Source organism: Eurosta solidaginis, chromosome 3, assembly GCF_040869045.1.
Source record: "Eurosta solidaginis isolate ZX-2024a chromosome 3, ASM4086904v1, whole genome shotgun sequence".
In the NCBI taxonomy this organism is placed as follows: domain Eukaryota; kingdom Metazoa; phylum Arthropoda; class Insecta; order Diptera; family Tephritidae; genus Eurosta; species Eurosta solidaginis.
The window spans coordinates 47,710,077-47,724,472 of record NC_090321.1 but is presented as its reverse complement, the minus strand read 5'-3'; the positions used below and the strand labels follow the sequence as shown (position 1 = coordinate 47,724,472).

Sequence of the window (14,396 nt, the reverse complement as noted above, 5' to 3'; positions counted from 1 at the left end):
GCAATACACAGGGATGTGAATCATCTCGGGTCTATGCTTAAGGATGGTAAACGGGTGTTTATTTTCTCAGACAGACAGGCCGCATTAAAGGCCCTGGACTCATTCGTCGACAACGCAAAGTCGGTCACTGAATGCCGCAGAGATCTTAACGAGATGCCTCAGCACTTCAGTATCAGCCGTATATGGGTACCTGGGCACAGGGATATTGAAGGCAATTCCAGAGCAGACGGGCCAGCTAGAAGAGGCACCACCGACCATATCCTTCCGGGAAATGCTTCCGTACGTATACCCATGGCCACTTTCAGGCTTCGTGTGAACAAAAGCACTATAAGAATTGCAAATGGACTATGGTCAGCCATATCATAGTGTGAGATATCCAGGCTAACCTGGCCCTCATATGACAAGGGGCGCACAAGAGCGCTTCTTATTTTAAACAAATCAGATCTATCGTCCCTGATAAGGGTTTTAACGGGGCATTGTTCAATAGGCACGCATTGTGCTAGAATGGGGGTAACGACCTTCGTCTATTGTCGCAGCTGCAGATGTACCGAAGAGGGGGAGAGTGTCCCGCACCTTCTCTGTCATTGTCCAGCGCTTAGTAGGCGTAGGTTGGCCATCCTTGGTAAACCTTTTCTACATGACCTTGCTGAGATCTCTAGCTATGAAGTCAAGGCTCTAGCAAAATATGTAAATTGCACGAAGTGGTTTGACCCGCTTTAGGCAGGGTAGGGGTCCTCTTTGAGAACGTATAGGGTATTACAATGGGCCCATTTGTGGCCTAGGTAGTGAGCTGTTACCATAGTGTCCAGCTCAGCCCCCTCAACCTAATCACTACACGATGTTTATTGGACTGTGGGTACTCCATGGATTACTCTGATTTAATGCGGAGCTAGAGTATATGGTCCAGCTATAGGCCTTCGCAATGTTAATTGGACCATATTGTTTAAATGAATTGTGATTAATTTTGGAGCACTCGGCTGATTCATAGCGAGTACTCCATACATGCATGCATGGAGTATTTGCAATTTTTGCAGGATACTTGAAGAGGGGGGAGGGGTGTCGAGATACGAGAAAGGTGGGGTGATACCGTGTAGAACTCGCTTTGTGCTGTCTTTCTTCTTTCGACAAATTCCAGTGATTTTGGGCGGGTGGCTTAGAATAACGCCCTTTCCAACCTTATTGTGTGCTTCTCGAAATCTCGCCCATTCTGACAGCACTAGTAATCAATTCCTGTTGCTCCGGTGGTTGGCTTGGAATCACGTCCCTTCCAATCTCCCAGAAAAAGCAGCTATAACTAGTGGGCGTCGACACCGTGTACGCTTATTTTGCGATAATTTTTTTTTTTTTTTTAGGGGTTTAAGTTTACTCCCGCACCGTGGCTAGGGAGGTCGATTATAAATCGAATTATTTGGCCCATTCAATGAATTAAAGCGCCATCACCAATTACGAGAATTTTCTCTATTTTATTTCAATATGTGGCGTGTTGCCATGAGTTTTTTATTTCGTTATGTTCACTGTTCCGTTATTTTCACTGTTCCGTTAGTTCAATTATGTATATAATTTTTTCTTTAAGTGGCTCCACGCCAATTATTCTTTTACTGATTCCTGCTAGGAGTGCAATAACACCACCCTAACTCCAGGTTAGGGAGGAATTGCAACTCCTAACTCCGCCAAAACGCTCGAGGGAAGCACAGAAGCCAACCTTGAGGCCTAGTTTGATTTTCAACTCAACGCAAAAAAGTCCGAAAAATTGACGTTGAGTTGAGGATGACACTGCACGTCCACTCGCGCGAAAAGACAAGAACGGAAAGCCAAAGTGAAATGCTTTGCGATAATTTGCAGTAATAAGTAAAAAGCCATCATCCAGGTTTATTAAAAGCAGCGTTGCCAAACTAAAGGCAAGAAATTAGCTGGCTCACAAATTGAACCATACTTCTATCTGGATTTATCTTGATCAAATCATCGTCGTTGCATTTGCCGTAACCGTACCCATAACCATAACCATCTCCAATGTGATCGATTAATGATGCCTTAACCTAAAAATCGTGAAAATTTAATAAAAATGAAGAAAACACAAAAAATTACAAACATATTCCACAAAAAATAAGTCTCTTAGTCTTAACGTATCCAAAACAATGAATAAAATGTACAAAAAGTTATTAAATTCGCCAACTCAAATATTTGCAGGTTATGGATTTGGCGAGAAGCCAAAAACTAACTGGTTGGCAATGGTATGGTTATGGCGTTAGCGTTGTGGTATGGCACCATTAATCGATTACATTGATTTCCATAAGGTAGGTTCGATCAGCTGTTTTATCTGGTTATGGTTTTATGGTTGAGTCACCATTAATTGGCCCTTAAAATCTCAGCTTCTTTTGACATTTGATGATCTCACATCACAGCTGCTTTTGTGATTTGTGATATACGACCACACTTCGGTTAACGCGTGGCACAGCCATAGTGTACAAGTACAAGTGTGTTGACTTCTTTCTGGCAGACACTCGCTTAAATGAGCATAACGGGAAAATCTGGGTTGCCATTGTTGTTTCGGTTGAAAACGGACATTTAGGGTTCTGTGCAGAGACGCAAAAGATTGAAACAGGGTTTGTGTAGTCACAAAAGTGTTGCTCCTGTTCCACAGCATTTTAATTTTATATCATGGCGAAAAGTATTCAGTTCAGAGTTATTGATTTTCATTAAATGTTTAATTTATTACGGAGGGTTAAACCTTTAAGTGTAAAAGGCAGAGAAAACGTAGAGTTTTTCAAATTATTGTGAAAACTTTTTAATTTGAATTTCTGTACCCAAGTTCATTATATTTGTGTAACACAAGAATCTGGAAGTCAATTCCTTAACTTTGAAAAACTGAAAAATGTACACCTATTGAAAACTCATTTGCGCACACAATTTACACTATGAATTTAATTGTGTTTTTATGCACAAAATTTTGAAACTAAAAACAAAATTTTCATTTGTCAGAAAAAATAAATAAAAACCGGCCTAATGTCAAAAAACCCAATCGAAATACAAACTGGCTTGTTTGTTTTTAATGAACTACGTTGTATTTTCTTGTATTTCGTTAGTTTTTTCAAATATAGTTCACACACTTACACCAGTACTGAAAGCTTATTGGCTCCCTCGACAAAAAATATTACAGAAAATACAAGAAAAATACATAGAAAATAAAGTAGTGTTATATAGGAGTTTGATTTGTTTACACTTGCAGCACCATTTTGTGTAAACAGCCTTAGAAGTGAAATTTTTCCATGTTACACGTGTGGCGCTTTATATTTTGACTCTAATTTAAATAAATTTTTCTTTCCGTATGTTTCCGCATCGTTGCAGACTACAAATCTTCTAGTATTCTTATTTCCGCGGAAATATATGCAACTATTTCATCTGTAAATACTACAAAGTTTTATTAACTAACAAATGCAACTCAGCTTGAAGTACTCTTACGTACCAAAAATGCAACTCTAGACCTGAGATTTGCATCAGGTGAGCGAGGCTGTTTGTAGTTTTGACATTTATCGCTTAGTTGATACACTTGTATATGTACACTATGGGCACAGCCAGCTAAATATTACTAATTATCCGTAGACTGCTACCATAGTGTACAAGTACAAGTGTGTTGACTTATCTGTCAAGCATTCTGACAGGCACTCGCTGGATTCGGAATGACAGCGAATTCAAAATGGATACCATTACCGAATGCTCCGAATGATTGAATAATTGAAAAAGTCGATACGATTGGTAGTCAAAAATGTTGTCGATGAGACTGATGGAAATCTCAGGTCTAGAGTCGCATTTTTGGTCTCATCGACAACATTTTTGACTACCAATCGTATCGACTTTTTCAATTTTTCAATCATTCGGAGCATTCGGTAATGGTATCCATTTTGAATTCGCTGTCATTCCGAATCCAGCGAGTGCCTGTCAGAATGCTTGACAGATAAGTCAACACACTTGTACTTGTACACTATGATGACTGCTACTACGAACAGAAATTCACGATAGTTTTACACGTTTTACCATTTTACTGAGTTTATGCTACATTTAATTATGGAGCCACCAGTTACCAATGGTGGCGTAGCAACTCTTGCAACCGTCGAAAGTTCTGCTGATGGACCACCAAAAACAGCAAAACAATTGGAAAAGGAAGCTAAAAAGGCTGAAAAGCTAGCTAAACTCCAAGCAAAATTGGACAAAAAGGGAGCAGCACCAGCACTAACTGAGAAGAAAGAAAAACCTGAGGTAAGTGGTAGGTATGCACATACATACATATACACGCACATAATGTCTAATTCCAAGTTTGATATGGCGCTTGGGTATAGAGCGGCTGTTGTATTAGGTTGCGGTGCTGCCGCCTAAGTGAACGTGCTTTCATTTCAATTTACGTGTTTTTGCTGTTTTTTCTTAACCTCACTGGGCAATTTTATACTTTACAGAAAAAAGCTAAGGAGGTCAAAGATGTTGCTTTATATACAGCGAATACAGCGCCAGGTGAAAAGAAAGCCATTGTAGGAGCACTTCCAGATGCATATAGTCCACGTTATGTTGAAGCACAATGGTATTGTTGGTGGGAAAAGGAAGGATTTTTTACTCCAGAATATGGTGTAAGTTGAAATAAAAAAGTATCCTTGTATGTTCATTTATATATAGAGTGCGACTCAGCTACATGCATAGATTTTAATGTATTTTGGGTACGGCTTTATGTAATGCCACTGACGTAACATTGCATAGATTTATGCAAGGCAAAGAAGTTGTGTTTTTCCGCTATTTTTTTATGTTACTTTGTAGATATTTAAATGCTTTGGCGTATGCAAATGTAATTAAAATTGTATATTTACTAGCGCACTAGCATAGCAGAGCCGAACCCAAAAGGCAAATTTGTGATGGTTATTCCACCGCCTAATGTAACAGGCTCCCTCCATTTGGGTCATGCGTTGACCAATGCTATTGAGGATGCTATCACACGCTATCATCGCATGAAGGGTTACACAACGCTATGGGTACCAGGTTGTGATCATGCTGGCATCGCTACCCAAGTGGTTGTGGAAAAAAAACTTTGGCGGGAAGAAAAACTGACGCGACATGATTTGGGGCGTGAAAAATTTATTGAAAAAATATGGGACTGGCGTCGTGAAAAAGGTATACGTATTTATGATCAACTCAAAAGTTTGGGTTCGTCGTATGACTGGACACGTGTAGCTTTTACAATGGATCCCAAATTATGTAAAGCTGTTACCGAAGCATTTGTGCGTCTACATGAAGATGGTAGTATTTATCGTAGTGCACGACTTGTCAATTGGTCTTGTGCACTGCGTTCAGCTATATCCGATATTGAAGTGGATAAATTAGATATATCTGGGAAAACTTTCTTTTCTATACCGGGTTATGATAATAAGGTATTTAAAGTAGTTTTAATATATATAGATCTAAAAATAATATTTTAAATATTTGCACTGCAGGTTGAATTTGGTGTACTTATCAAGTTTGCGTACAAAGTTGAGAATTCCGAGGAGGAAGTAGTCGTTGCTACAACGCGAATTGAAACAATGCTAGGCGATACTGCTGTGGCGGTACATCCGCAAGATGAACGCTATAAGCATTTGCATGGCAAATTCGTTACACATCCATTCTGTGAACGCCGCATACCAATCGTTGTAGATGACTTTGTTGATATGAATTTTGGCACAGGTGCTGTAAAAATTACTCCTGCGCATGATGCTAATGATTATGAAGTAGGCAAACGCTGTAATTTACCATTCATTACAATTTTCAATGATGATGGTTATATTATTGGTGATTATGGTGAATTCAAAGGTATGAAGCGTTTTGATTGCCGTAAACATATTTTGGAAAAACTTAAGGAGATAGGGTTGTATCGTGAGACTGTTAATAATCCTATGGTAGTACCATTCTGTAGCCGCTCTAAGGATGTGGTAGAGCCAATGATAAAACCGCAATGGTATGTGGCCTTATTAAATGACTTGAAAAGTGCATTTGAAATATAATTTTGGTTTGTTTAGGTATGTAAAATGCGATCAATTAGCCGCCGATGCAACAGAAGCTGTACGTAATGGTGAACTAAAAATCATACCAGAGCATTACACTAAAATCTGGTACCATTGGATGGAAGGCATACGAGATTGGTGTGTATCACGCCAATTGTGGTGGGGTCATCGCATACCCGCTTATTATGTCAGCTTTAATGATAAAAACATCAAAAGCGGAACGGTAAGTTGGAATGAATTTCGCGGAGTGAACTTATTTATAATTTGTAGAGAGCCAGAGTCTTGAAACTTGGAACACACATCGGAGTCCGATGACAATTTGCGTGAGAGAAAAAAACTTTGCTAGGTGGATAAGGGATCGTGAAAATTTTAAAAAACGTCGGAACTTGGAAATTTCGCTATCGAGTTTAACAAAACCTCCCGATAAAACAGGGACCTAAAACTTTGCACGAAACTTCGGGCTTTATTAGATTGTAGTATTTAGTAGCACACATTGCCGGACTTGAGTAAAGATTATATGGGATTCAAGGGGTTGTGTAGCGCAATATATAGCTTCTCCAACCCAATTGTAAACCTCACCTTCGAGCGGCGAATCCCGTTTCACTAACAGACGAGGCTCTGGCGACCCCAAGCTCCTCATGGAACTTGGGGGTGGGGAGGGAGGGATGGCCTGAAGGTTTAATGTGGCCATATAAATCGTTCCCGAGATGGTCGGGCCAGCACCTTAATGGTGCTGTGTTACCGGAGCGTATCGGATCTGTATCCGACAAAGGACCATCACATCGATAACACTCCCCAAAGCCTTCGGGGAGTAACTAATCGCTACAACAACAACAACAACAGTAAAGATTATATCGATAGTCTATTTAGTGGAAAGTCTATTTTCAGGAATGAAAAAGCGGATGAACTAGCTAAAAAGGGCGCATCCCTTAAAGCTCGCTCCGTAGACGTCCCAATTAGACTGGGCGAGATTAAGCAAAGGCGAGAGGTACACATGATCGATCAAGTAGGAAAGGCGTGGGTTCAAGCGCGGGGCTGTAAAGTGTCGAAGATTATGTGTAGGTCTTACAACCTTAGACTAACAAAGTTGCTTCTATCATTAAAAAGAGAGGACTGTATACTCATGACGGGTACTCTGACTGGACACTGCCTTCTGGCGTCACATGCCTTTAAATTAGGCTTGGTCATTGATAGCTGATGTAGGAAGTGCGAGTTGGAGGAGGAAACGATCGAACACGTTCTATGCTCGTGCCCTGCACTTGCCAGACTAAGACTCCAGCTATTACGAGTGATACAGCTGTCAGATCTAGAAGCAGCAAGTGGCTTAAGTCCTAGGAAGCTTCTAGTGTTTGCTAAGAGGACGGAGTTATTTTATAACATAGGTCCTGTTTTTGATAGGGTATTTCAGTTTGGTCGTTAAAACAAACTTCTGGTAACACTACGGACTCATTCAGTCTATGTGAGGTGCTCATGGAACGGCCAGTTCAACCTAACCTAACCTATTTAGTGCGCTCCACCTTTATATTTTCGTTCCTCTTAACATTTTTTACAGTGGTTATGTTAGAATTTGAATATCAAAGTTCAATCATCATTCTTTTTTATATATAGCCCGATGATGAAGAGTACTGGATTGTCGCACGTTCTGAACAAGAAGCGCTGAGAAAAGCAGCCGTGAAATTTAATATTGATGCCAGTAAAATTTTGCTACAACAAGATGAGGATGTGTTGGACACATGGTTTAGTTCAGGTCTCTTTCCCTTTTCCGTGTTTGGTTGGCCTGATAACACTGCGGATTTACAAGCTTTTTATCCCACAACATTACTTGAAACAGGCCACGACATACTCTTTTTCTGGGTTGCTCGTATGGTATTTTTTGGACAAAAATTGCTTGGCAAATTGCCATTCAAAGAAGTTTACTTACATCCAATGGTACGTGATGCACATGGCCGAAAAATGTCCAAATCCTTGGGAAATGTTATTGATCCCATGGATGTTATTAAAGGCATTACACTTGAAGATTTACACAAATTATTGTACGATTCTAATTTGGATCCGGCTGAAATTGAAAAGGCCAAAGCGGGACAAAGGCAGGATTTCCCCAATGGTATTCCCGAATGTGGTTCCGATGCATTACGTTTCGCTTTGTGTGCTTACATTACGCAAGCGCGTGATATTAATTTGGATATTAATCGTGTCCAAGGCTATCGTTTCTTCTGTAATAAATTATGGAACGCAACAAAGTTTGCGCTGGTGTATTTTAGCGGCGCTGAAAAATATAGTTCAGATTTGCAGCTGAGCGGCAATGAAAACAATATGGATTTGTGGATATTATCACGTTTATCAGCTGCTATTGGTGCATGTAATACTGGTTTTGCACAATACGACTTTGCCGCTGTGACGAGCGCTTGCCATAGTTTTTGGTTATACGATTTATGTGATGTATATTTGGAGTGTGTTAAGCCGATTTTCCAAAATGGTAACGATGAACAAAAAGCTGCAGCACGTCGTACGTTATTTGTGTGTCTAGATTTGGGTCTACGTATTTTGTCGCCCTTCATGCCTTTTATTACCGAGGAATTGTTTCAACGGCTACCGCGTGCCGATACTACACCCAGTATTTGTGTAGCTGCATATCCAGGTAAGTGTTGTGGATTGCGTTTTATTTCTCAAAACCATAATTTGCATTTATATTGACAGAAAATATAAGTTGGTACAACGAAAAACTCGAAAAAGATGTGGAGTTCATGCAAAAAGCAGCGCGTATTATACGTTCAGCACGTTCCGATTATAATCTGCCTAATAAAGTAAAAACCGAGGCTTACATTGTATGTACCGATGAGCAGCCTAATGCAATTCTTAAAAAATACGGCAGTGACTTAGCCACTATTGCCTATTGTTCCAAAATTGAATTTGACACGCAACCACCGTCAGGTTGTGCAATACTCGCCGTAAGCGCTCAATGTGAAGTGCATTTGTTGCTCAAAGGTCTCATTGAGTCAGATAAGGAAATTACAAAATTACATAAACGCAAAGAGCAGCTAGAGCAAACTGTTAATAAATTGAAGCAATCAATGCAGACAGCTGATTATATAACAAAAGTGCCAGCTGAAGTGCAAAAGGCTAATACGGAAAAACTACAACAGTCTGAGGGTGAAGTAGAGCGCATTGTGGCAGCAATTGAAACATTGAAATTGATGTAAACATATTTGATTTTATTGCTGTCACGCCGTTTACAATGCAAAGGATTAATATTACTTACTATTAGCACTATGCATTTATGCTTAGCAAACTATTTATTGTTTTAATTTTTTTCTTTTGTTTAGTACGCTTTTTCGTTTGCTTTCTTAATATATTTTTATATATATGATAAAAACTCTGCAACATGTTTGTAGTACAACAAAATCAAAGTTGGCTTGAAATAATGATAGTTTTAATAACTAAATTCAACTCAGTTCATTATTTATAAAAACTTTTTTCATAATGTGTATATTTTTAAGTAAATAACCAATAAACTTGACTCAATTATAAATTATGGAATCAAAAACTATTAGTTGGTTTTATTATGTAGTAAACAAAGTTAATCAGAAAATCACAAAACAGAAATATTTGAATAGCAAAAACGCTTGAAAAATTTAATTATACCAAAAAAAAGGTACAAAAACCCCCAAACCCATTTTAGACAGAAGAAAATCATATTTTATTAATAATTTAAATATATTTTGTATTTATTTTAATTACATTCCTTTACATGTATGTACATATAATATTTATAATTATTTTTATTTACAATGTATAAGTATTTGTATGTTTTGTATCAATAATTTGGGTACGCATATGTATGTATAAATCATTTTTTTTAATATTTTATATAACTTATGGTGTTTTCTTTTCTGAAAATAATGTCGCCCTGTTGATGCTTCTTAGCCCTCTCGTAAGTTGCTGTGCTCCTTTCACAAATTATATCTCACTGACTGAGAAAAGCAGAGCGCTATGTGGCTCCGGTCAAATGTTAGAGTTTGAGAGTGCTACATGAGGGTTACATTTTTTTTTTCATAAAAAAAAACGCCTTAGTCAAATACATAATTACATAATTTTCAGAAGAATTCATTTTTTTCAGTTTTTTATTTTTTATTTTTTGTGAACATCTGACGTATAATTTTTTCTTTTACTTTTATGAAATAAAGGCAAGTTTAGCGTTACGTGTACACAGTAAGTCTTTCGTTGTAAACACTTACATATAAATTTTTATATTTATTTGCTAATATATTATAGTTTATGAATTTATGTAGGTATATTGTATATTGTTTATTATGCTGCATACTTTTAGGCGGTTATGTATGTTTATATAAAGTTGTATATAAACAAAACTTATTTGAATACTTTCTTTGTTTGTTTATGTATAAACACATAAATAATGCACTTTTAGTTACTTTTGAATTTCACTTTAGACGGCTTTCAATTTTAAGAAAAATATTGGCAATACAGGTTTGTGTTTTTCGTTGCTAATTGAAAGATGGTTATGTATGTACATATATACATTTTTTCAAAAAAGTTGAACGCTTTAAAATAGTAAGGTTTTGAAAACTACTTAATAAAAAAAAAAAAGAACAAAGGATCTATTCCCAGAGCATCGTCTGTTTTATATGTATGTTTCGCAAAAATCAAGTAAAAAAGCAACAACACATACAGAAAGTTGACAGTCCAAACCACGGTTGCCACACCATGTTTTCATTTCATCGAAAAAAAGGACCAGTTCACAGAAAAAAGGACCAAATTTTTGTTTCATTTGATTGTGATATAAGCAATTCACAAAAGTGTCGTAGTCGTGGTTAAATATAAAATTTCAGGATGTTTCCATGGTTTCCTATACAAAATTTTAATAAAGTTAGCGAATAGGAGACTTAATTCAAACTGCACAAACAAAACACTACTTTCAGGTATTATATTTTCAAATTTCTAGGATAAGTCTATGCCTTCACTAACTATATGTTTTGAACGTAGTTTTGCTGACAAAGCTCTTAATTCCAGCATTATGTTGTTAATTGGAAAGAAATCAAATGTATAGCGCAGTTAGGTTTTAGTAAGAAAATGCTCAAAAATTTGCGTTTTTGTGTAGCCGAACTATGAGCAAACTCAGTAAATCATAAATGATGCTTACTTTGTCCACTGAACGTTGAAATTTCATACCAAAGCCTAGATTTAGTGTGATTTTTGAAAAACTCAAATTTACTGAATCTAGCCCCAGGCTTCAGATTAAAAATCAAATATCAAAGTTTCAACTGTGCAATATCGGCACCCGATTACATTTTAGTAGGTACTAGAAATTAGTTAACAGCGTTATTGAAGTTTATTCTGTACCTACGAGAATAAAACACAAAACACTTTTTTCGAAATGAAATTTTTTTTTACATTTGCTTCAAAATCTGAATATAAAAGGTCACCACAATACTCCTGGAACACCACAATACACCTGCAATTTTTACAATGGGAGTTCTTTGTAACAAATTTTGAAAGTGTTACCAAACATAAAACCAATTAGTTTCATTATTTTACTTAGTTTTCAATTCAAATTTTAACTCTACGGCCATCGTAATGGCTCCATCAGTGGAAAGCCCTGCCAAATTTCTTAAGAGGCACACGTGCATTTGAGAAAAATTTTCTTAGCTCAACTAGTGAAAAAATCTATCACGAAAAGTGTTTGATAACCGATCGAAATATCTGGATACTAAAACAAGAAATTTTTCTGATAAATCCGTGTAATGTGTTTGCCCTTAGATCCATCACTTTTCTTATTAATGCTTCGCCTAAAATATCTCCTATGAAATGTCATTGGTCTGCTACATTTTATTGACAGAGCAATTTTTGTGGTAAGATTACCATATACATAAGTAAATTGAAAATTATATGTGGTTTGACGAAAGTGTACTAAATGGTGTGGGTAGAGTTGTGAATTTTAACCTCAGTGAAAAAAGAAGAAAAGTACCAAAGTCGTGACTACTGTCTAAAAAGGACCAAAATTGAAAAAAAGGGACCAGCGCACCAGATGGGTTTGGAAGGAACCATTTTTGGCCCAAATGAACCAATAGTGGCAGCCGTGGTCCAAACTGTTGAAAAGACGCATGTCAAGGCAATCCAGCGCCCACATTTCAAACTCGCTAACACTTAAACTACATCGTCAAAAATATCTAAAACAGTAACAAGTGCGCAGAAAAGTAAGGAACATTTAGTACCATATGGTCATAAGGAATAACCGCATAAGTCCTATGCAAAAGTATTGGAGTTAGGCTGTTATTCCTTGTGATCATATGCTACAAAATGTTGCATACTTTTCAAACAGTAATAAGTTTTATCTATTTTTGATATTTGTTAACGCAGGTTGGAGTTTGGGCGCTGGATTGCGTTTCTAACCTCACTACCGGGAAAAACCTTGACGACTTGTGCTACGGTATCATAGAAACATCTGTCGGTTTGTTCGCCGACTGCCTGTCACTGGACCTTTTTGTTTTTTGAATTAATAAAACGAACATTTAAAAAGTTTTTTTTTTTTCAATATCTCAAAACAAGTTTGATTCGTTTCTAAATCGTTTTAACACTTTTAAATTTAAATGTTTGCGAACTTTAAAAAAATATATATACATATGTACATGTAATCATCTTTCAAGTTTTAATGTAGGCACTATTTCAGACGCTTTTATTAATTTTTTGAGTTTATATTTTAAAATTAAATATTGATTTAGTTTTGTTTGACACCCTTACCTTAAGTTAAGCTAAACATGCTAATAATAATTTAATGAAGCTTCATTTCTTTGGCTGCTAAAGTGGAAAAACATTAAATATGTATATACCTTTTTATATATATATATATATTAGACTGTGCCGATTTATTAACTGATATCGCGCCATCGATTTTACGATAGGAATTTTGGTTCAGGAAAAAAAGGTCCACTACGCACACCCAAAAGAATAATTTTCGAGCCTGCCAAATTTTATTTTTTTGACTTTTTTTCGACTTCGATTTTTAAGGTTTTTTCACGACCTACTAAAAAAATTTTCATTTGATTGTAAAATTTTTATAGCCAACTCAAAAACTGTTATCGCCAATGTTTTTAGCGGACATTTTGGGTCAGACAGGGTATACAAATGAACATTTTTAGTAGGTCATGAAAAAAACCTTAAAAATCAAATTCGAAAAAAAGTAAAAAAAAAAAAATGAAATTTCGCAGGCTCTAAAATTATTTTTTTTGGGTATGCGTAGTGGAATTTTTTTCCTGAGCCCAAATCCTATCGAAAAATCGATGGCGCGATATCGGTTAACTTTCGTCCATACAAATCGACCCACCATAATATATATATATATATTTTTTTTTTAATTAAAAAAGGCAACATGTTTTTTTTACAAAACACTTATCTTATTTATAAACTAGTGCGTTAAATCAATTATTAAGCTGCATACAAATATCGGAGGGTTTTACTATATCAATAAAATGTTCTTTTACAATATTAAATCTCCAATGGCTCCAATTGTTGTTTAAAAACTGATTTTTTTTAAACTTATACTTAGCACGCTTCAGTGTTGTTGTGTTAACATTATAAAAATAAAATAAATGTAAGGCGCGATAACCTCCGAAGAGATCTAAGGCCGAGCTTCTCTTCCAATTTTCTGCTAATTGAAAAACTTTATTTCTAAAATTTTGATGTTGCTTTGCCCGGGGTGTGAACCCAGGACATACGGTGTGGTAGGCGGAGCACGCTACCATCACACCACGGTGGCCGCCAACATTGCTGTTAACATTGCTTCGCCTGATTCAAGAGCAGCGACCACTTACAAATTGTCATCAAAGTTCTCTAACTAGAGACCAAGGAAACGAGCAATTTCAACAGGGTTGGATAGGGATGTTGCTCTTAGAAGCGTAGGTTCCACATTACAATTGAAAAGATGGTTGGAGTCATGCGGGACACATCGCATGCAGGACATAGAGTTGATTCTGAACAGGTAGGAGTTTAACTTGTTACAGTATCCAGAACGAAGTTGGGACAGAGTGAATCGTGTCCACCTTGGTAGTCTGCTTTCTTCTTCTGTAAGGGTTTGATAGTGATAACGAGGTTCAACGGGCCAGATCTAGCAGAATTGTTTACCGAGCTTATGTGGATCATGTTTTGGGCCTCCTTATGCTTATCTGGACCAAACGGCTGCGTACGCAAGTGCTGGATCTCATCATAATATTTACGGAGATCTTTCCATATTCCTCTTGGAGGCAGTGCTAGATCATGTGATAACTTAGAATTTTGCTCGAATTGGGCCTACGAAGGTTTGGTTTTACTTTGGTGACGAAAGGTCCGAAATATACGTACAGTCTTTATATACACGTGCATATAAGT

General features: G+C 36.9%; 1 protein-coding gene across 1 annotated transcript; it reads left to right on the top strand.

Moving 5' to 3' along the window:
• The first annotated feature begins 3,531 nt into the window (after positions 1 to 3,531).
• Positions 3,532 to 12,718, top strand: ValRS (Valyl-tRNA synthetase). Its single transcript, XM_067771564.1, has 8 exons — positions 3,532 to 3,608; positions 3,996 to 4,254; positions 4,449 to 4,616; positions 4,854 to 5,408; positions 5,472 to 5,971; positions 6,033 to 6,240; positions 7,626 to 8,655; positions 8,715 to 12,718. Exons 2-8 carry the CDS (start codon positions 4,048 to 4,050, stop codon positions 9,215 to 9,217), a joined length of 3,171 nt encoding a protein of 1,056 aa, XP_067627665.1. The 5' UTR covers positions 3,532 to 3,608; positions 3,996 to 4,047; the 3' UTR covers positions 9,218 to 12,718.
• Positions 12,719 to 14,396: the final 1,678 nt, after the last annotated feature.